Consider the following 24,238-nt stretch of genomic DNA (forward strand, 5'->3'; position numbering starts at 1 on the left):
TTCCATACAGTAATCAAGTAATTAGGCATGAAATCATAAAAATTCATAAAGCTGTATTATACAGGTTTTTTTTAATAAGTGTATAACAAGTGGCCCTATCAGATTATATTATTTACCTGCTATTACACTTAAACAAATGTTACATCACAGAAGAACATATGGTATGTTTAATTAATTGTATATATACACATATATATAAATATATATATATATATATATATATATATATATATATATATATATATATATATATATATATATATATATATTATATATAAATATATATATATATATATATATATATATATATATATATATATATATATATATATATATATATATATATATATATATATTTTTTTTTTTTTTTTTAAAAACAAATAAATCAAATATAAATTGACAATAACATTGGCAATTACAGTTATTAAAAATAACAATGCCATAGTTGATTATGAACATTAATATAACTTTTTGCCTTGTCTCCTCTTGAGACATCTCAATCTAAAGTCATGATAAACACTACAGTCATGAAGCATTAGCATCATTTATTGTTCAGCATTTACCCAGTTGTTGTAAACTCTAGAGCTTTTTCTGGGGTAAATAATTTATCAGCTACACGTAGGATGAACTGGAAAAATCACCTGCTGAAACAGGACATGAGCAAGTGAAAATGTAGTGGCACTGAATAGAGAGGTTAAAGTTTCACAAGATAAGCATTGGTAGACACCAGAGTATCAGTAACCCTGCCCTTCACAAAATGCTTCTATCAGCAATGAACCAAAACTGATGTCTCTAGAGGTTGGATTTATATAGCAAAAAAAAAAAAGCTCCTCATGTCTACCATCCAAAAGAATGTAAGTGAAAGTGGAGAGATGGAGTTATTGCCTTTATGAATGTGAAAAACTGAATACTGTATCTGTTTCTGTGAGTAAGAAGCCACAATGAAAACATAAAACTGGAAATAAAGGTGCTGTTAAAAGTGTTGAGGGTTGAATGCTATCTTATAGCTTTTGCTGGGTCCTTTTATTGTCAAATGGCATGCAACACTGTGAACTATGACTTTTTACAGTAGATAAAGTTATACTCAGGACCAGGTCGTGATCCAGTAAAACATGAGATGAGCAAAGAAGTGTATATAGATTGTTATCATTTTTTAAATAAAAATACAAAATATTCATGGCCTATCTATAGTCAATTAATGACTTGTTGTTTATGTTGATTATGCATTAGCTATAACTAAACGTTTATGGGATATCTATCAGTTTGAATATTTACAAATATTGAATTGTTACTTAGCTAACAGTGATTATTACTAAGCTAACTGGACATGTTCATGGAAATAAATAATATATCATAATTTATTATTATTCAATGTTTATTATGATATGTAATGTCACAGTAGAACCAGCTAAATTCTTGTTAACATATAATTTAAATAGACAATTTACACTTTATTGGATAAGTAAATAAGAAAGAATTTCACTGTGCTGTAAAGTACATGTGACAAGTATAAAGCACCTTTCTTTCTTTCTTTCTTTCTTTCTTTCTTTCTTTCTTTCTTTCTTTCTTTCTTTCTTTCTTTCTTTCTCATTCAATAAAATTAAGATTATTTTATGTTATTGCTCTAAATTAGTGTGATATACTGCAGTTATTAAGATTTGAATATAAACCAACCAGTAGTCAAACATTTTTAAGTACATTTTTACAAATGTATTTTTGAACACACACATATACACAGTTTATTATAATTTTTTTTTCCTTTTGTATATAAAGTGCTGTGTATATAAAGGGCTGTGAAGCCCATCTGTGGAACCTTCATCATGAATACCTGCACTTTTAACCACAATCAACTTAATTGGGTCCAGGAATGTCATAGCTTTTTTTTTTTCTTTAAAGCATTCACTTTTTTAATTATTCACATTTTTATGAAGTGTAAAAAATATCTGCAGTTTTCCGCAGTATGTAGCGATGAGAAGAAGAACATTGTGTGCATTATGCTTAACTCTAATCCAAATGCCGCCTGGACACTACTGCAGAGACAGCTATCCACATCTGTAAGCGTGTCTGGAACAAATTATGCTTTAACAGAATTATTAGCACTCTGTTTACTGATTTCTAAACACTGTAAATAGCACTGCATGCTGTGTCCAAAGGTTTAGTTGTAAGAAAATCCACTGTGTAAAACATTTACACTGTATAGCCGTTGTGAACTTCATATAGGATAGATAAGTAGATAAGGTCTTATACTAACTACAGGCAAGCAGTGTGTGTGCAGTGATAATCAGCAACAGGAATGGAAATGAGCAAGTGCATAAGAATTCTGGTGGATAATAACCAAGCAAATAAATCAAAAACACAAGGCATCACAGCCTTTATGATATCTTTAAAGCGTTTTAATTATATTGTTATATATATTCTGTTTGTGCCACAACTATGTTCTTAAATCTGATTGGTGGAAAAAAATCTCTAACAGCATCTCTGACAGTATTATGGCTATAATTCAAATAACCGAGTAACATTAATGTTCCTGTTACAATATACATTTGTTTCGCAACCACTTATTTAAGGAGACCTGTAGGGCATGCGCTCCACATATATTAATAAAATGTGTGTAACTGTAAATATATTATGAAAATTTGTCTAAGGAAATATTTAGCTAACAAGTTTGGAAGAACTTTCTTCAGTAGTTTGTATTAGTCCGTTCCGTAAAGCTTATTCTTTTACTGGCACAGAAATGTCTTCAGAATGGGGGTTTTCCAGATTTCCTGGTAATATGATAATAATGTTAAAATTATTGAGAAAAAAGTGTCTGATAAGAGAATAATTATTTATAACTGTAATAATGAACTTAATACACAGAAAAAATGCACAATGTAACAAAAATGGATAATCCGTGATCTGATGAGAAATTTAAAACATAACCTATAATTTGGTGGGAAATTCTTTTTCGTCCTGGCCTGAGCTCTGTGAGGAGCACTGTTCATCTCTTATGTACAAGTTATAAATTAGTAAGTTTCTAAAATCAGTGTAAATATGGCTAACAGAGACAGCAATATTGTGAGTGGGTGAATCCAGGATCAGGCATTTCTCCAAATAGGCAGAGGAAGCATTAAACACACCATTTGCCAAGGTTCCAAACACACAGCTGTTTGCAAATCTACCTCCAGTTTGTTGCATTGTTCAGTGCAAGTCTTTTGTTGAGGCTGTCCATCTCTGCTGACCCCGAGCTTCTGTTTCTGTTTTGGTCATTGTTAAACTAAAGACAACAGATCTTAGTTTAAAAAATGATCCCTCGCTTACTGCAACATGTCACATGCACTTGGGCTCAATTCTGCTGTAGGTATGACCAAAAATCTCTTTGCTTCTCTTTGAAGAAAAACCTTTAAAAGCAAGGTTATCAGATGTCTGTGAGGGACTACAGTTGTATAAAACAGACTCAAATTTTATAGTTGTTTGATAAAGATACATTTTTATTAAGATTGAAGAATTGATAACAAATAATCCAGTTGTGTAAACAAGTGTCATGTCTCCTTTTTCCCCCTTGTGAATGTTTGATTTGGTTACTTTTGTTCTGGTGAAATTTGGTAAACTTCTGCTCTCAACCAGCTCATGCTTGGCTCAGTTCCAGGACTCTGTCACGCCTCCACACACTCTGTCTTGTCTTCATCTTTTCTCTTCTAACACAATGTGAAAGCAGCAAGTGTTTTTCTGGGAATGGTGACTCACACTCCTTCACAAGAATATCCTGACACACATTTGTAGGATGGATTAGTTGATGCTCTTTATGACCTTTAAATATGTTTAATATGTTTTTCTCTGTAGAAAAAAACATGGTTACTGCAGTAGGGACTCATAGTTAAAAGTTTAAAAGCATTTAGTGTATATATTTTTAGTGTTTTGTTTAGTGTTAAATATCTGTCTATCTATCTATCTATCTATCTATCTATCTATCTATCTATCTATCTATCTATCTGTCTGTCTGTCTGTCTGTCTGTCTGTCTGTCTGTCTGTCTGTCTGTCTGTCTGCGTGTCTGTCTGGAGAGAGAGAGAGAGAGAGAGAGAGAGAGAGAGAGAGAGAGCGAGAGAGAGAGAGAAAGAGAGAGAGAGAGAGAGAGAGAGAGAGAGAGAGAGAGAGAGAGAGAGAGCAAAAGAAAGAGAGACCGTACCAAAATTTAACCGAACCTTGGCCTGCATACATTTTTCACGGTTCGGTAAAATTTCGCTACGGTTAGGGGAAAGAAATGCAAAACATAAAATTTTTGTATATAATGTAATATAATGCCTGCTTAGTTAAATGATATAAAAAAATATATATTTTATAATATTTTATAAAAATTAAATAGAATAAATCAAAATATTTAAAAATTACAATTTGTAAAAAAATATTTATACAGTATATACATATACATATTTCATATTTTATTTTGAAATATTTTATATATATTAAGGATGTAACGGAACATGTATTTATAACGAAATGTTTTGGTACAGATTGTTCTGTTACAGATTATGACTGCCCTCCACCTAAAGCTGCATTGTTTTTAAGGTCAACCATTAGTTTTAAATATGTTTGTGCTATTTTCATATCAGCCTCTTCCATCATGTAATACAAGTTTAACTCTTTTGCAATCTTCTATAATTGTAAACAGTGTAAATTCTTTTGACATAACTCAGTAAAACTGAATTAACCCTCATATTCTGTATAGTATGGTTTCTAAAGTAGATCTCTTTCCCTGTTATCTGCCTGTATCTCTCTGAAGTAACTACTCGTCTGAGTTGTGTGATGTCATGATGATGAAATGTAGGCTCTGGTCAGTGTTAGGGCACGAGTGCACCACAGCTCCTCCTCTGCAGGCTGGAATTCTGTAGCATCTGCTGATATACGGTTGGTTTGTTTGTCTTTTGGGTGTGGGGAATCATTTTATCATGTGATAATCAAGAAGGCTGCAGAAGGCTCCTAAAACCATAATTAGGTGAGTTTGTAAAAATAGATTTTTTGCTGCTAAGCTACAAAATCTGTATCATTTAAACTCTTATGTGTCGTTAACTAAAAATGAGTGTAAAAAATGAGAGTCTGGAACCATTAGTGCATTCTTGGAGTTACATATAATTAATCCACACCAGGAACAAGCTCAATGTTTACCAGAATTCCTTCAAAAAGGCCTCCTGTTTACACCTTTACTTTTGTTTAAAAAATACTAATCCCCAAAGACAGGGCCATGTTCTTATCACAACCTACATGCAATGGAATTTGAACCCAACAGCTACTTTCCACAAGGCTCTTCTTATCCTATTGGTCCCATGTACTTTTTTACAGTTATGTTCCATTTGTATGGTCATGCCCAGATCCGGTATTTATACAGCATATTTTTGTGATGGAAAAAGAGTAGCTGCTGTTATCTACACTGATAATAGAGCAGTCTGTGCTGGGCCAGCTGTGTATGAAATGAAAACGAGGCAGTGCAAGTGAAATCAGCAGGATCATTGGTGTGTAGTCAATAAACCATCTAATCATGCACGGGTAGTTACTAATATTTGGTATGCAATGTATTAATATTAACTAATAAACCATCTATTCATCCACGGGTCGTTACTAATATTTGGTATAAAATGTATTAATATTAACTAATCTCCATGCATTTCTTTGACTATATTGTAGAATTTGAGATGTTACACTGTTATGTGTGCACCAAACAGGCACACACATTTAACCACACAGCTTTTAGGCACTAAAATGACTATGGTCAGTCTGCACTGACAAAACAACATGGCTTGTCTAGCACTTTTTCCAGCAGGCAACAAAAAGAGCTTTCAAACCTTGTAAATGTAAACAGGATATTAAGGATTTGCTCACATACGATTTTCTTTTAGACTTAAGAGACTAAATCTGTGTTCCAGTTAGAAATTTTACTGAGGCAAATAATCTTTAGAGAACCCTATTATGTAATGTTTTGATCAGCAGCCAGACAATATGTCAACATACACAAATAACAACCAAATGCTGTGCAGTGCTAATTAATTAAATTATATTCAAACAGACTAATGTCATTTGATAATTTGATTTTGTAAGAGATTTTTGTTATTTCAAAATATTTAATTTGGGCTAATAATAGAAATTGGCCAGCATGAGACCTAGTGTGCTGGTTAAGGTGAACGTGCCTTTTATTGGAGAACTGCCTATAAACCCGTTTCACTGCACAGAGTTGCCATCAGTAAAAGGTTCTAATGAAGGCACACTGGGGTCATCATTGATGCAATTGACTTGCTAAGCTGCCCTGTGACAGCTGCACTCACCTCATTAGCATTCAATCCACAGCCACTTGAATACCACAGAGATGTGTATTCAGCTTGTGCATATTGTCATAGAATCCCTTTATCATGAAGTTTTTTCCCCTTGAAATGACAGGCACAGCTAGAATCACCACATTTAAAAGATGCACAATGAAGAGAAACTGTGAGGTAGGGTGGAAATTTAGATTGAGATGGCATGCCTAATGCTATCCCAGAGAATGTTTAGATTCATGTCTGTTAGTTTTTTATATATATATTTAGAAATCGTCTGCCTGTTCTTGGAAGTATACAATCCTAATTGTTTTATTGCAATTCAATGCATTTTTTGTTGCTCTAAGAAATAACACCATGTTGGACCTAGTTACCCACATTTTACAAATTTATGAAAATATACATAAATGTAACAAAATGACCCAATAATTGACCAATGCCCACTGAGTGTTAGTTAGTGGGTGCTGCTTGTCTTTACAGTTAAGTTTTTGATGATTATCAGTATTGGAGTTTTGGAGTTCTCATTCTTGATAGTTCTCGCAGTGACCCACAGCAGACGTGCAATGGCTCTTCTTTTGTGTCTGTTTAGTGAACATTGGAGTGATAAAAAAGAGCCAAGTCCCACCCCCTCTGTTCTCCTCTCTTCAACTCCCCTCTCTCTCACTCCTGTTGCTCTGCCCGCTGCCTTCCCGGCTGTCTGTTTCCAATAGTGATGGGGAGGGAACAATGGTGAACTCTGTGCACCATGAAGGACTAAGGAGGCGACACTTCCTCAAAGAAGGCTTTCAGCTTTACATTTTAGACACACATTAAGGGCTTCTCTCTCTTATTAAAGCAAACAATCTTATTTCAGGGATCTTCACATACAACTGGCACGCTCACTTCATCCTCCTGCGTCAATAAAATATAAATGCAACCAATAATTTAAGGCTTCTGACATCAGAGGATTATGCAACATGAACCAAATATAAGTGAGTGAAGTCTGACTCATGGTTTATTGACTACAACCTAACATAACAGAGGTACAGGTCACTTTACTAAGTAGACCTGCATTACTGAGCCACATTGATACTCTTAAACTGTACACGTTACGACCAAAGATTAGATATAAATGTCAATAAAACATTTATATCTGCATTAACTTACTTGCTCACGTAACCACTCAAACACACACACACACACACACACACACACACACACACACATACACACACACACACACACACACAATGTTGAATTGAATTAAATTAAATAAGAATATCTTGTCTAAAATATTGTTTTATGTCTTACTATGTAATTATAGTATTTATATAAATCAATTTGAATATATTAGCCTATTTTTGCCTATTTACAAAATATAATTATGTAAATATCATAAAAAAGAAACAAGAACCCCCCTACCCCCACCCTGTCCAACACTGTGAGGGAACCATCAAAAAGAAAACAACTGACCAGACAGCATGTGGCTTGTGCTGTAATTTAAGCACAGCAGTAATACTGACGTGGTTGTGATCAACATGTGTTAGTCGTGTAGGTGTTTTGAGTACAGGAAGGTTGATAAATTCTGCAAATCCATAACCAAGCTATAGTCAGTAACAAAGTGCAGCAGTAAAATATAGTAAGTAAGTCTAATTGAATTGCCTCAAAGTGTATATGCATGAGTTTGTGCTTGTGTATATGTGTGTGTGTTGTAAAGGACTTTCACTGACTGTACACATCTCTGTGATCTTTGGCCATTTAGTTGTACAACTTGTGTTGCATGACACGAAACGTGTCCACCTGAGCATAAGTGGTTGTTAGAAAAACAATAGCCTATGTTGCCTGACACTAAAATACCATGTTATAATACAAACTGGAAATAATATAATGGCTGGAGAAATCGACCAAATGATTTTATATAATTTAGGTATTGACATTTTCAGCAGAATAATTCAAACAAACACAAGAGAGACACACATTAAGTTCTATTTGCTTAGTTAGTGTACAACATTTTTACACACTGTATGCTTCTCTCTATCCTCTTCAGAATGATTTCCCAGCTCTTAGCTCCAGCCTTTCCTGACTTCAGCACAATGACAGTATTCAGAGTGTTTGCTGTTAATGTCTGTAAGTCTAGGAGTTAAGCTTTGACTCAACCTGGGCCAGCACAGAGGAAGGTGCCTATAGGATAAACAAGTCTAAAGAGAACTTTCGGGTTTGGAAATGAGCAAGTCACTGTGGCACTAATACTGTCTGCACAGGGCCAGCCCAGTGAAAGCCTGCACTGTTAATGTACAGCCTCCCAAGGCCTCTTTAAACTAACAAACCACATGTTGTTTAGAGCCTTATGGCATAGTGGAAAGGCTGGTGTTATTCTCCTGTAACTTGCATAAGAAGTTATTTTATGACTTGCACTAAGATTACAAATTCAAACCACCTGCCGAAAGGACTCTCGTTAATTCAAGACTGCTTCATTAAAATTCAGGTTGCACAAAACATCCTATTTAACATTACAACATTCAAATGTATAGCTTCACATAATACATCAATAAAAAAACAAATATTGTTTCCAATTACTGATTGTATATTTCTGTACAAATTAAGCTGAAAGTGTGTCAGTCTGTAAGTGTGTGAGGACACCAAAAATAGTATAACTGAACTCTTATCACAACATGCCGGGCATGTTTTTCAGTCCAGTTGGGTGTACTCTTCCCCAGTGGCCTTAACCTGGAACAGATGCAAGTACCTCTGGTCACTAGTTTCAGCTGTAATAAAAAAAGGACTCCCACATTTCAGAATAACATCCTGCCTTGAGAATGTGATGACATTTTTAGATTTCAAGGACAGTTAGTTTCTCTGCTTCCTGGCTACTATTGTACTGCAGTGATAGTGAAGATCCCCGGTGAGGCCTAAATCCCCCCCCGGGTTCACACAGCAGTTTCATAATGACAGAGGATTTTTTTTCTCTAGTATGCATTATGCACTGCATCTATTTGCTTTAGCATTAACTTGTTCAAGGAGCACATTACAATACAGCAAACGAGTTATAAGTAAAAGACAACTATGTCACAATACATTTTAATTTATTTATTCCTTAGTAAAATGTTGCAGTAATATTGAGTGCAAGAATAATTAAACTGGCATTCAAAGGCTTGACCAATACCTGGAGGTGTAATAATACAATATATGTCCCTTGAATTTGAAATTAATCAGAGAGCATTAGTCAGGAACCATTTTGTCATTGTTCCAACCAGAGGCAGGAGGAAGCCAGTCCATAGTTGACCAATCATACATATTAACACACTAATTTACACCTAGGGTGACCAACTAACTACTGTACATGCATGTTTTAGACATTGGGGTAAAATACAGAGAACTCAAAAACCTACACAAACATGGGGTGAACATGTGAAACTCCTCACAGGCAGTAATCTGAGATGAGGATCAGCTGATGCAATCTCTGTCCTTAAGGCACTGTTAAGGTAAATGCTTCAAGACAACATCAGCTCAGCTACAACATCAGCTACAGATGCCCAGTACATCCATTCCAATATAGTAGACAGTACATGCTAACTGTTGAGAATTTATTTGATAAAGGGTTTTTGAACCATTACTCGTCCTTACTTTCTCATATTTTCCAGTCAGGAAGGATTTCAACAAAACAGGAAATGTCAAAACAAAAGAGAGGATATATAGAAACTGCTCAAACCTCTATATATGGAATTTTATCAACTAATGCATGACCACATGACAGCTATTTATATGCTGCACTATTAAAATAAAGCGACATAGCAAAATATGTTAAAAATAAGAAAAAAAATGTATGTTCATACCCATATGTGGATCTTCATTTAATCAAGTGTTGTCCTAACGTTTTAATACAGTCTTGCCTGTAATGTCCATGTATATTGTAGAATTATGCATATTTCTTTTATTTATTCACTGGAACTATGGTACCCAATCATGTTACAGCATGACAGTGTTCCTGTGCACAAAGCAGGGTCCTTATAGACAGGACTTACCAAATTTGCAAGACCCTGAGTGGCCTGAACAGAGCCCTTACCTCAAACCCATGCTTTTGAAGATACAATACAGCTACAATTTATTTAAAGTAAAAATATATCCTAGGCTACAATTAATTATTCTGCATCCACTTTGTTAATTGAACCAAATTCATATACCAATTAATTAAACAAGGGATGTGTGATTCTTCAGTGATCCCACACACACTGAACACTGAACCCAATACTAATACTGGGAAGGGCCATCGTTTGCTCTCTAAACAGTATCAATTCTTCTCGGAATGGATTCCACAAAATGTTGAAAACAATCCTTTGAGATTTTGCATCACATAAATTCTGTAGGTTTCCAGGTACATTTTCATGTGAATTTCTCTTTCCTGACATTTTCTCTGAAAGTTGAGATGTTTTTCTGCTCAACACAAGTACAGGTAGTCGTCGACTTACGACCATTCAACTTTACGACCACAATCGCTAGCCGCGGTGCTCGCGGCGTACGACAGTAAGAAACAAAATGGTGTAGAGATGATACAAATAGCATAAAATGAACAAAGAAAATGATGATATATACAGTATAACAATAATGAAAGAAAATTATGATAAAATACTACTTAAAGATTTTTATAACAACATTTTACAGTACTGTACATATAGCCTACTACTACTTATGACCTCTACTTACTCTACTCTACTTAATCTGCTCTACTTACGACCTCTACTTAAGTCGACGACTACCTGTACGTGGAATGGTTATCTTAGCTATCTGGTTATAGCACTGTTGCCACATGATCAGCTGATCATGCTAATAATTGCATGAATATGTATGTGTACCAGCATCACTTAAAAGTGTTCAGTGAATGTACATGTCATAGAATTTTGAGTTTTTAATAAATGTAAGTTAGCAAAATTATACACTCGAGCGTAAAATGCTCTCCTGTATGTGAATTTCATTAAAACATGACTATCGCCATCTTGTGGTGAGCAATACATATAAAATATGTATAATTGAATTACCTTTTAATGAGACGTGGATAGAAGTGAAGATGTGGTGTATCTAATCTATAAACTAACTAAAATAATTTAATAATTATAACAATAAATGAATAAATAAATAAATAAATAAATAAATAAATAAATAAATACATACATACATATAAATAAACGAATGATGCCAGCTGTGTTCAGTAGTCAGATGGAGAGCACAGCTGTGGTTGCAGTTTTATTTGGACACAAGGTACACCTAAATTAGGCAGAGAAAATGCCACACCGTGTAATCTTTATCTTTAGTGACACGTGGAATCAGAAAATGTCTACTCCGAAAATGTTATTATATAAAAGTTATTGCGCTTGAGTAAGCAATCATACTATGTAATTATCGTACCACTTACAATATGTCAGGATGGCCGAGCGGTCTAAGGCGCTGCGTTCAGGTCGCAGTCTCCCCTGGAGGCGTGGGTTCGAATCCCACTTCTGACAATATATTTTTTATCAGACATTATTGACTTTTTATGGATATAGATTTGTTTGTTTGATTCGAATGGTTACTAACCAATAAGTACTTCTAATAATTAATGATTGTTACCGGTGATGTGTATTTAAAGTAGCAAAAAAAACTGAAATTTACACCAGGAAACCCGAAAATGAAACACATTAGCCAATATAGTGCTGGCAAAAAGTGCATTTATAGTGGACAGTGGCGTGACTGTAATTCGCTACAGTGGTGAGTCACAGTCAAATCGATATTCAGTATAATCGTGATCATGCCAGTGCGATATTGCTTCAGTAGAACAGCTTCCTAAAAACAAGGTTCTTCTTCTTCTTCTGATTCTTCTTTCGGCTTCTCCCGTTAGGGGTCGCCACAACGGATCATCTGTCTTAATATCCCCCGTCCTCTACATCTGCCTCTTTTAACCCAACTACCTGCATGTCTTCCTTCACCACCTTCTCTTTTCCTCCTTCCTGGTGGCTTCATCCTCAGCATTCTCCTATAGATATAACCAATGTCCCTCCTCTGCACATGTCCAAACCATCTCAATCTCACCTTGTCTCCAAAACATCCTACATGCGCTGTCGCTGTAATAAACTAATTTCTAACCCTGTCCATTCTCCTCACTCCCAATATAAACCTCAACATCTTCAGCTTTGCTACCTCCTGTCTTTTACTCAATAAGGTTAACATCAATTAAATTACACAGCGGACATAATTTGGTTAAATGCTCTGTTTCATTTTAATCCGGTGTTGGAAATTAATTCATCCTGTCCGCTATTCAAGACAAAATGATTTGATCACTGGGCAAACACTGGGGGAAAAGTTATACTCTGTTCATTAAAAGAAAACTTATATTAACCATTTCGGATTAGGAAGTAGGTAAAGGACCAGTGGAGTGATACACACAGTACGTGTTATTCCTATTTATTCATATTCAACTCACCACAATAAATAATTTTAGCTTTATTTATCGATACATATAAAAAGATGCTCCGGGGGTCCCTTACGAGGAAAATATCAAGGTCCGTGACGTCGGAGTGACGTGGGGCCGCCTTCCCGTGGGCTCACCACCTGCAGGAGGGACCGTAAGGGACGGTGCTGTGAGGATTGGGCAGCAGTCGAAGGCGGGGGCCTGCTTAGACTGCTGCCCCCGCGACCCGAATTACGGATAAGCGGGAGAAAATGAATGAATGAATGAATGAATGAATGAATGAATGAATAAAAAGATGCGACTGAAGCAAATGCTTGAAATTGGCAAAGGCGAAAGTGATCATTTAAATATGTAAGTCATTAAATGAAAATAAAATAAATAATAACAGTTTTTATTCTTTATGTGCGGCCCTGTACCGACCCTTGATGTAGAGGAAGCCTCGACCAATCAAACTAGTGGATTTCACATAAGACATCAACATGAAAACATTAAGATTCACAGACCTGCCTGAAATATGTTTTACCCTAGACTAAACCAGACTGAATAGTAGACACTCGATTTTTTAATAAAACAAGCTGGTGCAGAGCAGCATTTGGATTATTAAAAAACAGCTTTTAATGTGTCTACTTTAAAATACTGTGTGGTTTATCAGAAATAAGAATTATCAATTTGTTTTGCAATTTCCCCTAACTCCATGCGACACTCTCCCAAGCTTTTACGTTGGAAACCGGAAGCGGAAGTGTGTGGCCTGTGAATTCTAGCAGGATGCGCGGATCCCGCTGAGGGATTTCCCCTTTATTTAATATCCTCCTCAACCCCGCTGAGAAAAAAATAGCTATCTGAAATAGACACCTGCCATGTCTGAAACATACGGTAGGGAATGTTTATTATTCGTGCACCAGTGTTCAGGCTGAGTCCTGCAGGTTGTGCTGCATTGATTTTGCAGGTGTCCTGATGTGATGCATCGCAGTAATAACGGCTCGCAGGCTAATTTCGCTGTCCACTAGCAGCTCCGCCCGCTGGGATTAAGTCTGACTAGCATTGCACTGATTCTGCTAAATGGAACGACAGAGAAGCGACTGATTAACTAATTAGCACAGAAACGCTTCTCTTAAGATTCTTGGCTGCTAAAACAACACGGCGCAGTGAAGCCCGGAGGAAGCCGCTACATCTGATCCGCTAGCTGGCTTTAATCTCTGCGATGCTACACCCAGCCTCCTGTATTGCGCAATCGCATACATTTTGAACACTGTTCGACAGCACACAACGCCTAGCTATTGTGCGTCACAGAGTTGTGCTTAATTGGCAGCTGTTGTAGGAAAATGTCGAGGTCCTGAGGTGAACAACACTGCACAGCTGAGTCGTGTTTGTGTGTGCCATCATTCAATGTCAAGTCAGTATTATTAGCTATGCATTTCCTGTGGTGGGGAAAAAAGACAAATGCACCCATGTTTTAGATTCCAGAAATGCAGACATTTACGGCATTTTCTAGACGCCTGTACCCAGAGAAATGTATATTTATCTCATTCATACAAACTGAGCAGGGATGGGTTTAAAGGCCTGGTTCAGGAGATCTGAAGTGGCAGCTTACTGTCGCTGGGATTTGAATTCACAACCCTCAGAGCCAAGTCCAGTGTATTAACCTATAAACTACCTCCGCCCCGCCCCCAGGGGGCAGTGTAATATTAAAGGCGTAATGAAAAGACCAGATTTAAAGATAAACCAAGATTCAATGGTGATTATTACTAATTTACTAATTGGCAGGATACACAAGCTGGTCTAAGAATAGAAAAGTTATTAGGGGCTGTAATATAGAAGTAAAGTTTTCAAGTGATATTTGACTCTGCTATTGATGGGGAAATGTTTTGTAGATATAAATTATTCTTTATTATCATTATATAAATTAGATAATCGTTTATGTCCACAAAATTATGCAAACTTGTGCACTAAACAATAGCTGATTTCCTAATTTTTTGTCCCAGAAAGCGTAGTATTAAAACAGGTAATAAACTTCATTATGGATTGCAGCCTTTCAGAGCATGGACACAAATGAACTGATCAAATCAAGCAGTGATAAGGAGATTTTAAATAAATAAATAATACTGTTTGTTTTCTCTGCAGATTTCCTGTTCAAGTTCCTTGTTATCGGGAATGCGGGAACTGGAAAATCATGTCTCCTTCACCAGTTCATAGAGAATAATTGTATGTCTGATTTCAATAACAGCACACATTCGTCATTAGTCATAACGTAACAGGAATATGTATTTTATTTATTCATTTTTGCTTCTTCAGTCAAAGATGACTCAAATCATACAATTGGGGTGGAGTTTGGCTCTAAGATCATCAATGTGGTCAACAAATTTGTCAAACTCCAGATTTGGGACACAGCCGGACAGGAACGATTTAGGTATGTTTAAAGCTCAGTTACTCTTTTAATCATACATGTCTGTAATGCTGTTTTGCATTAAATTCTTTTTTCACAATGTGATATTTATGATTGTGCTGGTGCTTTCTCTTTCAGTGCAGCTCAATACCTTTTTGGGAATTTAGAAAGCTTGTACATTTTTATGAATTTATGATTTAATATAAAAGTTGTTCAAATGCCTGCACTATTTATTCAACATCATCTTCCTCCCAAAGATTAGTTTGCCTAAAATGGCCACACAGTTTGCAAAATTAAATAAAAATGCATTTAACCCTCATCTTAGTGCTGAAATATTGAAGGAGAGCAGGGGGAACAGTGAGTTGCCTGTGTGTGTGTGTGTGTGTGTGTGTGTGTGTGTGTGTGTGTGTGTGTGTGTGAGAATGGTGCCCAATGATATACTAAGTGCCATCCACGCTAAATTATGCCACACTCTGTTGCTTGCATAAACTCTGGATTCACCACAACTTTTACCATGATATAAAATAAATAAGTAGTATAAAATAATAATCATAAAAAATCATGAATTTTGGTATTTCCCATTAGCTGAATACATTGGTTTGTACAATGGCTCTTATATTCTATATATATCATGTAATTCTGTCTCCTTAGATCTGTAACAAGAAGCTATTACAGAGGGGCGGCAGGGGCTCTCCTTGTCTATGACATCACTAGGTAGGTTAACAGTAGCAGGCCTTGTAAGCCAAGCTGTTGCAGATAAAAGTCAGTTTTTCAGAGCTAATACATATTCAACCACCACTATTTGGGCTTCTATGCTTTCTAACTTGCAGATAGCACATTTCCCCACAGTACTGTTAAATGGTCATATTTGTTTATTAAGAATAATTTTCTATAACAGAATAGTTCTGCAATGCATGGCAAAGTTACAGGCTTGTGTTAATGCACTGGCTGTGATATAGCATTGTTTCTATATTGGCCAAAAATTGCATTATTCCACATATTTAAAACTTGATTAATTAAAAAAAAAAAAAAAAGTTAATAAAAAAAAAAAACATACTGTTATATGAAATAAATCTTTTCCAGTTTAGAGAGCATTAGTATGTATTAGTAGTAGAGTATTAGCATAGTTATAAAAGAAAACGAACTCAGATCTTCTGTGTAAACATTTCAGACATACTATTTTATGTGTAACGTAAGGATTAATACCTGAATTAATGGCTTGAAAATTATCTGTTTCGTTCAAATGTGTGGAAGTTACAAATATGTGCAATTATGCATATGGGGTTTATTTTATGCTTTTATTAAGGCTATTGTTATAACTTTTAGTTTTCTATAACATACCATCTGTCATATTTTATTCTCTTTAAACCTTGCTTTTGTGTAAAGTGTACTTGTTGCCTGTATGGAGTCTTTAAAAAATAATGATATGCAAATAATTATTTCATTCTTTTCTGATATTTTGCTCATTCTTACATCAGTCGGGAGACATATAATGCTCTGACCAACTGGCTGACAGATGCCAGGATGTTAGCCAGTCAGAACATTGTTATAATACTGTGTGGCAATAAAAAGGACTTGGATGCTGATCGGGAGGTCACCTTTCTGGAGGCGTCTCGCTTTGCTCAGGAAAATGGTGTGTCTGCCTGCTTGAAATATAAAAACCTTTAATATGTACACAGAAGCTTTCTAAAATCACAAGATTTAATCAGTACTCCCTTTTTAGATTCATTGAAAACAAAAATATTCAATACTAATTAGTAAATTCAATTTTAAATAATATTTTATTTTAGCAGTTTTTATTTAGATTTTCAAAATATTAAGCCCAGTACCATATTAATAAGAAGTATTCTTTTGGGCCAATTGTATAGGTTTTTTAAAAAGTGATGGCACAGTCTGTAACCAGAACTATGCTCCACAAGGGGCCACTGCAGGATTGTAAATACATCCCAGGGACTACCATGCTCTTATTTCAGTTAAGGGTGCCCCACTCACACCACCTCATTAAGAAACCTTAATGGAAAAAGAGCCTACTAAAGTATTTAAAACCAATATCAGTTCAGACTACTAGAGTTTTACTTTCAGTATTTAATTAATAAAATAATACTTATATATTTGTGTACTCTAGAGCTCATGTTTTTAGAGACCAGTGCTTTAACTGGGGAAAACGTGGAAGAGGCCTTTGTCCAGTGTGCACGGAAAATCCTCAACAAAATAGAATCAGGTAAAAGCACAGAATTCAACTTGTAACATTGTTAGGCAATTTAGGAGATTTGTTTCTAATAGGATTTTGTCATGCTGTTCAGGTGAGCTGGATCCAGAGAGGATGGGTTCAGGCATTCAGTATGGTGATGCAGCACTACGACAGCTACGTTCTCCGAGACGAGCTCAGGCTGAGAGCGTGCAGGAGTGTAGTTGTTAGAGGAAAACAACCAGGTGAGACAAAACTGTACCTTTGCAATGATTGCTTTCAAATATGTGAACAACCAAAACACACCCCTTTGTAATTTCTTTAGTTTAATTGGGGCTTTATAAATAGGGCTGAATAAGGAAAATATTTGCCAAGTTCCTATGTGTACCTCTGGTATTTTGAACCCAGGCATCTGAGACAAACTCTGTCACCTTTGCACTGGCATTCGAACAGATGCACTGGGGAGGGATTGCAGCTCTAAAAATGCTACGCATGCTAAAAATAGCAAGACTTCCTAGAGAATTCGGAGGTGATAGAATAGGCCACATTTATATATGTCAGATTTGGTTTTTGTAGATGTCTTGCTTGTGCCATGATTTAACTCCATTTGCATTTTGTGTATGTAACAATTTTTGTTATTAATTTCAATCAGTGGTTGCTGATTAATTTTATATTATATGAATGTTATAATAATTATGTAATAATTATTGTATGTATAATTAAGACATCACAAAGAGGTTTTATTGAGAGGCATTTATTTTATTTAGGCTTTTGGGTCTTTTTGTTTTGTGTTTTTTAAAGGGTTTCAAGAGTGTGGGAATTCTCAATATGTTAAAATAGTCAAAATTTTAATTGTCTAAAATTCTAGCTGCCCCTTGATTGGAGTTTAACACTTTTTTGCCTATTATAATGGCCTGTCCTGTAAAATTTTCCTGTCCCCTCACTCTTGTCTGTAAAAGGATGTCGGTGGTAGCAGCTCAGCAGCGTCTGTTCTGTATTTAGTAAGCTCTTGGAAGGCGGAGTCCACTTTTAATATAGGGGGCTATTTTCGTCATTAATGCCCCCTGAGCCCTGATCAGGTTTGCTTCAGCATGCCCGAGTGACGATGACACAGCGATGCTGAGCCAGTCTAAGCATATCCTTCTCCAGCCTCCCCCTTGCACAATTACAGATACACACCCAGGCTTGTCGTCTTTCCCAACTAGAGTAAGAACAAGTGCCTAAACCTTTATTCCCCACCCCTAGCACTTATCAGTTAGTCTGCACTCACACACAAATACAGAACAGTGCAGGCTATCGGTTATATTTAACTCCAGACACTCTGTGTCCTTCCCAGACCCTAAGCATCTTAAACACCTTATTTGGCTTCTTTGGAATGCTAACCAGAAATAGAGATCCAAGGTGGAGCAGGATCCAAGGTATCTACAAAAGGAGAAACCTAATTAACAATGAAAAATAAGAGTGGCCTGGTGATGACTCTATATTGCTTTTATAAGTGTTAACATCTCTAAAGGGTCGTGATACTCCACATTATTAAATGTACAAACAAACTGATTAAAAGTGAGACGGTTCAATCAGTAATTAATAAACACTTGATTATTTTTCTTAGACTGCATGCTATGCTGTGTTTTATACCTTACTTATTTTCAAGGCTTCCCTTCTTTCTCTACAGAAAACATTTTATAAAGACTATTTTGGGAAGAGGACGACAGACCCAAAACAGTGGAGAAACTCTTCCCTCTCCTTCCCTTCACTTCGGTTCAGACAAGTCTAAGATGTTGGGACACCGCTGTGCTCTAGGACAATTCGGGCCGAGACAAAGACACCAGCTGAGGATGATGAATCTATGCCCTTGCTGAACGTTCTGCACTAAGCTTGACCCACTTAACCCTCTGTTTCCTGTCCTACTCCCAATCAAATATTTAGGTCTTGTGTAAAGAGGAAGTTAAATCATTATTTTGAAGCATGTTTATGGATTGCATTTCCATAACTTGAAAGATTAGGTTTTATCAGCTCAGGAGTGTCATTAGGTTATATCCGCTGAAAACATTTATTAAAATTTTTTCTGCAGATGACAAACAAATGCCATGTTGTATGAATGTAATTGCTTTCTTTGGAAAGCTATGTACTGTTCTTTAATTCCATTGTTTTGCTTTTATTTTATTTTTGCACACATTTTATATTTGTGTGTAATAAATATATATATATATATATATATATATATATATATATATATATATATATATATATATATATATATATATATTATATACACAAACACACAAGATATATCAGATGTTACTTTAAAACCTGGAATGTCAGATTATAGCACATATTGAGGCACAGACCTATCTTCTATTCATATATAGTAATTAAAATATAAAACAATGAAACATGTTGCAGTCACTGTTTCATAGTGTTACTTTGCACAGCAAACTTAAATGCTGTTGTCCTGTTTGAAAATGTTTGACTAACTCATGCCAAGTGTTATTAAACCTAGTATCACATTTTCAATGTAATTGCTATGTATCTGCATTCAACTTTATTCATACGCTTTTGGAAAATGTGTTTAGTCCTACATTTCATGTATTCTTAACCTAGCTGTTACTGAAAACAAGGGGTGGGGAATTGTCAGATTTCAACATTGTAAGCAAACACTGCTGAACGTGTTTACAGTTTACCATTAATGGAGCACATGCTTCATGGCCCATGCAAGATATTTGCATTGTGTTTCAGAAAAGTCACTTATTGGAGGTGAAAGAAAATCATCATGTATTAAATATTTACCTTGATTTTTTGTGTTTATTTTTGTATTTAATGCATCTGTAAATGGAGCAGATGGAAGCAAAGATGAGCCAGCATTCAGACATTTTGCTATATTATAACATTTATTGTGATGCAAGATATGATTGTTGTATGGTCCAGCCTTACTTAGAAACATCAACTGGCTCACACCAATAAACTCCTATCAGACTACAATACTAATATTAAATTATTTTTAAAATAAGTTCCCCCATGTGTACTTCCATGTTGTACATTTATTTTGGATGACATATCTGTAATAGTAATACAAAAATACATATAACATTGTAATAAAACTAAACACTTTATTAATACATTTGAGAAACACAGTGTGTTGGACTTAAGCAACACTCACAATAACTCTAACCTTATCAAGTAACAATCACATGAACACTAAAGCTGAGAGGAAAAAAAACTCCCAATGAGTCTGCCCTGAGTGACTCCAAATCTAATTACGGTCACTGCTCAAATACACTACTAAACATTCACATACAGCCCAAACCACAAGCAACGAGTCCCATCTATGCACCGTTCAGAATTGATTCTACAGCTTTCTACACAAACAATAACTGGTAGATCTTTGTGCTTCTCTGTCTCAGAAGCAACATTATGGCTTCATTAACTTTACTAATTAAGTCAGTACTGAACAAATCACTAGTACAATACAGAAAAATGCCTTATCACTAGAGGTCCATAACAATTGTTAAAAGAACGATAAATTCCTAGAATGTTAAATTATAATTGTACAGTAAAATTGGAAATATAGTGGTGCACCACTGGGCACAATATTTTGCAGAACCAGAAAATGTTGTTTAATTCTCATTTCAAAAGTCTTCACAAAACCCTGGTATGTAATACCTGCAATTCATGGCGTCAATATTTTAGCATCATGTTTCTAATGAACCCCGCTTCTTATTTATACATTATTTATGAACCACATGCGAGGTAGACCACAGCACTACACACTTAATTCAAGGACATAACAATTGTCTACAAACCTTCCCTGAAAAAAGATATTACACATGTAACTTTGCACACTGTAGATTTTGAGAAATTTTGTAAAAGTGCTGGGGACATTATGACACGTCAGAATACAGTAAAACTGGAATGAGGGATATTTTTAAAGTCTTTTACTGAACCAGACATTTCAAAATAAGTGTTATTAATGTCCTCAATGAATTTTACATCTATGTTGTAAATAAAACTATGGAATAGGTTGAGTGTTAACTTCCAAAGCGTGCAAAGTGGCAAATATAAAACATTTAAATCAACACATATTCCTTAGAAAGTAAAAAAAAAAAAAAAAAAAAAAAACCTTTAGTCTAAAAATTTTGTCTGCACTGTCATTACAATGCAACTTACAATGAATTAAACAATGCTAAAACTAGCATAATTTTGTACCTTAACAGAAAGTCTCTGTTTTGCATTACTGCACTTGACTGGTCAGATTTGAGTTTCAACATATTTAAGATATATTTTAATGTTGACAATCTCTGTCAGAATGATGTGGTGTTTTACATATATGTTAAAACACTAGTAACTAATGTCAGTCTACAAAAATCTGGTCAGGTAAAATAAAAATAAAATGTCGTTTTGACATTTGATTTATCATCATAGCAATCCATTTTGGAAGACAGGATATGCTGGATGCACCTCTCTAGCTGAAACTGATAAGAACGCTGACAGTGTTAGAGATTCACTGTGACCTGGCAGAAAAGCAGCGCATGTACTCGGTCATCCAAGGGTTGTAATCAGGGACAAGCTTGCGTTTGTTCAGCTTTTCCAAATTAGCTGATTTCGCTCTTCGCTTGTCCATTCTCTTCATCTGTTTCTCAGCCTCTCGTCTGGTCTTTGCACGCAGTGCAGACTCATGAATCTAAGCACAGAAGAAAGATGATTTATAAACAAACTTGCCTTCAGTCTTTTATACCACTGAAACAGTTCAATCACTTTTTAAAATGTTCTTCAGTAATGCAAGGTTTCTACCAGTTAGTTTACAGAAATAACATGCAGCTGAAGAGCAGCTCACCTCCTTGGTTGATGCAGCTGGACCAACGTTGTGTGTTCTTTTTGAGGCCATATCTGCCTGTTTCTCTCCTGAGCCATACATAGCAAAAGGATGTCTGCTTTCTTTGTCTTTGGTGACATGATGCTTGGCTTCGGTTCGGGTCGGTTTGTACAAATGCTTTGGTTTGCTTTTTGTATTGCTCGGAACACAGAGATACTTTTCTGGTGGGACAACCAGGACAACAGGGGAGGGTGCTGGGTCTTTTTCATTGTCCTTTTCCTGAGGTTTGGTATCTTCTGTTGCTTGTTCTGTTAAAAAAAAAAGTTGTCAGTTGATCTTTAGGTTTTTGGGGATTAAAACATAAGCAAAATTATTTAAGGTGGGATACTTATTTATATTCCACAAGCAGCCTAAACATTAAGTAGGATATACCCGTCTGATACTGTGTACAGGTCTGATAAAGGCCTGAAAATGTGAACCATGTATAATGACATTCTAATTCAACCTATGAACACATTTCCTGCTATTAATAAATTATGGATGTCAATAACTTAGTGGGCTTTAAAACGGTCAGGTTTAAACAAAATCCTACCTCTTATGTGGCTCGTATCAGGTTCTCTCTCATCTTCAGGTGCATGCACTTCGTGCACTGCTGTCTCTGCTGCCTCCTTTGCTGTGGGTGTCTTTTCCGATCTCTGTAGTCTGTAGTCTCTGGTCCTCTCCTGAGGTGTACATTGGCCGCTGGACTCTGCGTCACTTTCACATTCGTCCCAAAACCACGGGTTGTGTGTTTGCTCTAACATTCTCCTCGACAGTCTGTAGCTCACCAAATCCTCATAACACTTCGCGTACGTTTCCCATTTGGGATCCTTAAACTTTTTCATGTATTCTGACCTAATCCGTTTGGTCACCATATTCCTGGTAAGAAAATGAACATTTACTTAAATTATATAGAATAAAGTGTGGCTTATCAAATTGGGAAAAAAAAACGAGTTGCAGTTATTTGTTATCTGCATCACTCAAATAATATTCTTTGCAAAAATAGTTGCATTTCCTATTGCAAAGCTGTAATCATGATATACTTGCATGCAATAAGCATACTGCAGCTTGCCTAATGTTTTTTAGTGCCTTACAAAGGACAATGTAACCAAGTGCATGTATGTATATATATATATATATATATATATATATATATATATATATATATATATATATATATATATATATATATGTAGAAATAGTGATAGACAATAAAATAAGAAGCGATGTGCCCAAAAAGTGATTGCTAAGAAAAAAAAGCTAATATAACCTACTAACTATCACTTATGGATCCTCCCTTTTCTCGGCTATAAGGGGAAAAAGTAAGATTCAGCAAAATGACTTAGTTTTCAAAGGCCTTGAAGCTCTTAGAGAACTTGGTGTGCAACTGTGAGGTCGGAAACTCATGTTTAACTCATTTCACCAGCACATGCAGGAGACCTGATCTTCCTCTCCCGCCCGACATTTAAATCAAAACACGTATTGAGGAAGAGCCCTTTCATACGAGGAAACCATTCGCAGATCAGCTGCTTGTGTCAGAGCTTTCACGCCCCTCCGAATATTCATGTTATTTAATATAGCACAAATAGCAATATGATCTATTTAAAAAATAAAATCTTATTGACAAATATAAACGCAATGCGAGATAATCTTGTCAAATATGTGCTGCAACATTATGCGTCATGTGTGTCTGTAGCCTTTGATTTAGTAAATACACGAGTGTAAACAGTCAGGTCCACCGCCATGTTTACATTGTGTACAACGTGAATAACACGCCTAGACTGTTTTGTTTTTGTAACTGTCCGCATCGACTTCCTTTTCAGTTTATATGACGCGTATCTCTGAACAATCTTTGCATGACGAACAACCATCCGCCATGATATTTCTAAATGGAATGCTGATGGTTAAAATCCTATCGTCGTGCAATGTCAGTTAGATCCAAATCTGGGTACGAAAGAGTATCTGGGTTCTTACTTACGGTTTCAGGTTGCACACCGGGAACAAGGCGGCAGCTGGTCTGGAAAACGCGACCCTTCCCTGTTGTTGTGCTGCTGATTTGATTTTAGCCCCGCCCACTGCTCGAACCCGCCGCCGGAGCAACAGGTGGGGATCAGACTG

At 35.7% G+C, this 24,238-nt stretch overlaps 2 protein-coding genes across 2 annotated transcripts; one reads left to right on the forward strand and one right to left on the reverse strand.

Moving 5' to 3' along the window:
* Nucleotides 1-13,433: 13,433 nt before the first annotated feature.
* On the forward strand, nucleotides 13,434-17,516 carry rab4a (RAB4a, member RAS oncogene family). Its single transcript, XM_083538992.1, has 7 exons — nucleotides 13,434-13,573; nucleotides 14,822-14,902; nucleotides 14,993-15,107; nucleotides 15,735-15,797; nucleotides 16,562-16,716; nucleotides 17,209-17,304; nucleotides 17,387-17,516. The coding sequence occupies exons 1-7, from the start codon at nucleotides 13,558-13,560 to the stop codon at nucleotides 17,500-17,502; spliced, it is 642 nt and encodes a 213-aa protein (XP_083395118.1). The 5' UTR covers nucleotides 13,434-13,557; the 3' UTR covers nucleotides 17,503-17,516.
* Nucleotides 17,517-20,142: 2,626 nt separating this feature from the next.
* Nucleotides 20,143-24,228, reverse strand: ccsapb (centriole, cilia and spindle-associated protein b). The gene is made up of 4 exons (XM_083539698.1): nucleotides 24,099-24,228; nucleotides 22,674-22,999; nucleotides 22,103-22,389; nucleotides 20,143-21,949 (listed from the first exon to the last, which is right to left on the reverse strand). The coding sequence occupies exons 2-4, from the start codon at nucleotides 22,993-22,995 to the stop codon at nucleotides 21,770-21,772; spliced, it is 789 nt and encodes a 262-aa protein (XP_083395824.1). The 5' UTR covers nucleotides 22,996-22,999; nucleotides 24,099-24,228; the 3' UTR covers nucleotides 20,143-21,769.
* Between the last annotated feature and the right edge of the window lie 10 nt (nucleotides 24,229-24,238).

The sequence above is a fragment of the Silurus aristotelis genome, assembly GCF_946808225.1.
Source record: "Silurus aristotelis genome assembly, chromosome: 4".
Taxonomy (NCBI): domain Eukaryota; kingdom Metazoa; phylum Chordata; class Actinopteri; order Siluriformes; family Siluridae; genus Silurus; species Silurus aristotelis.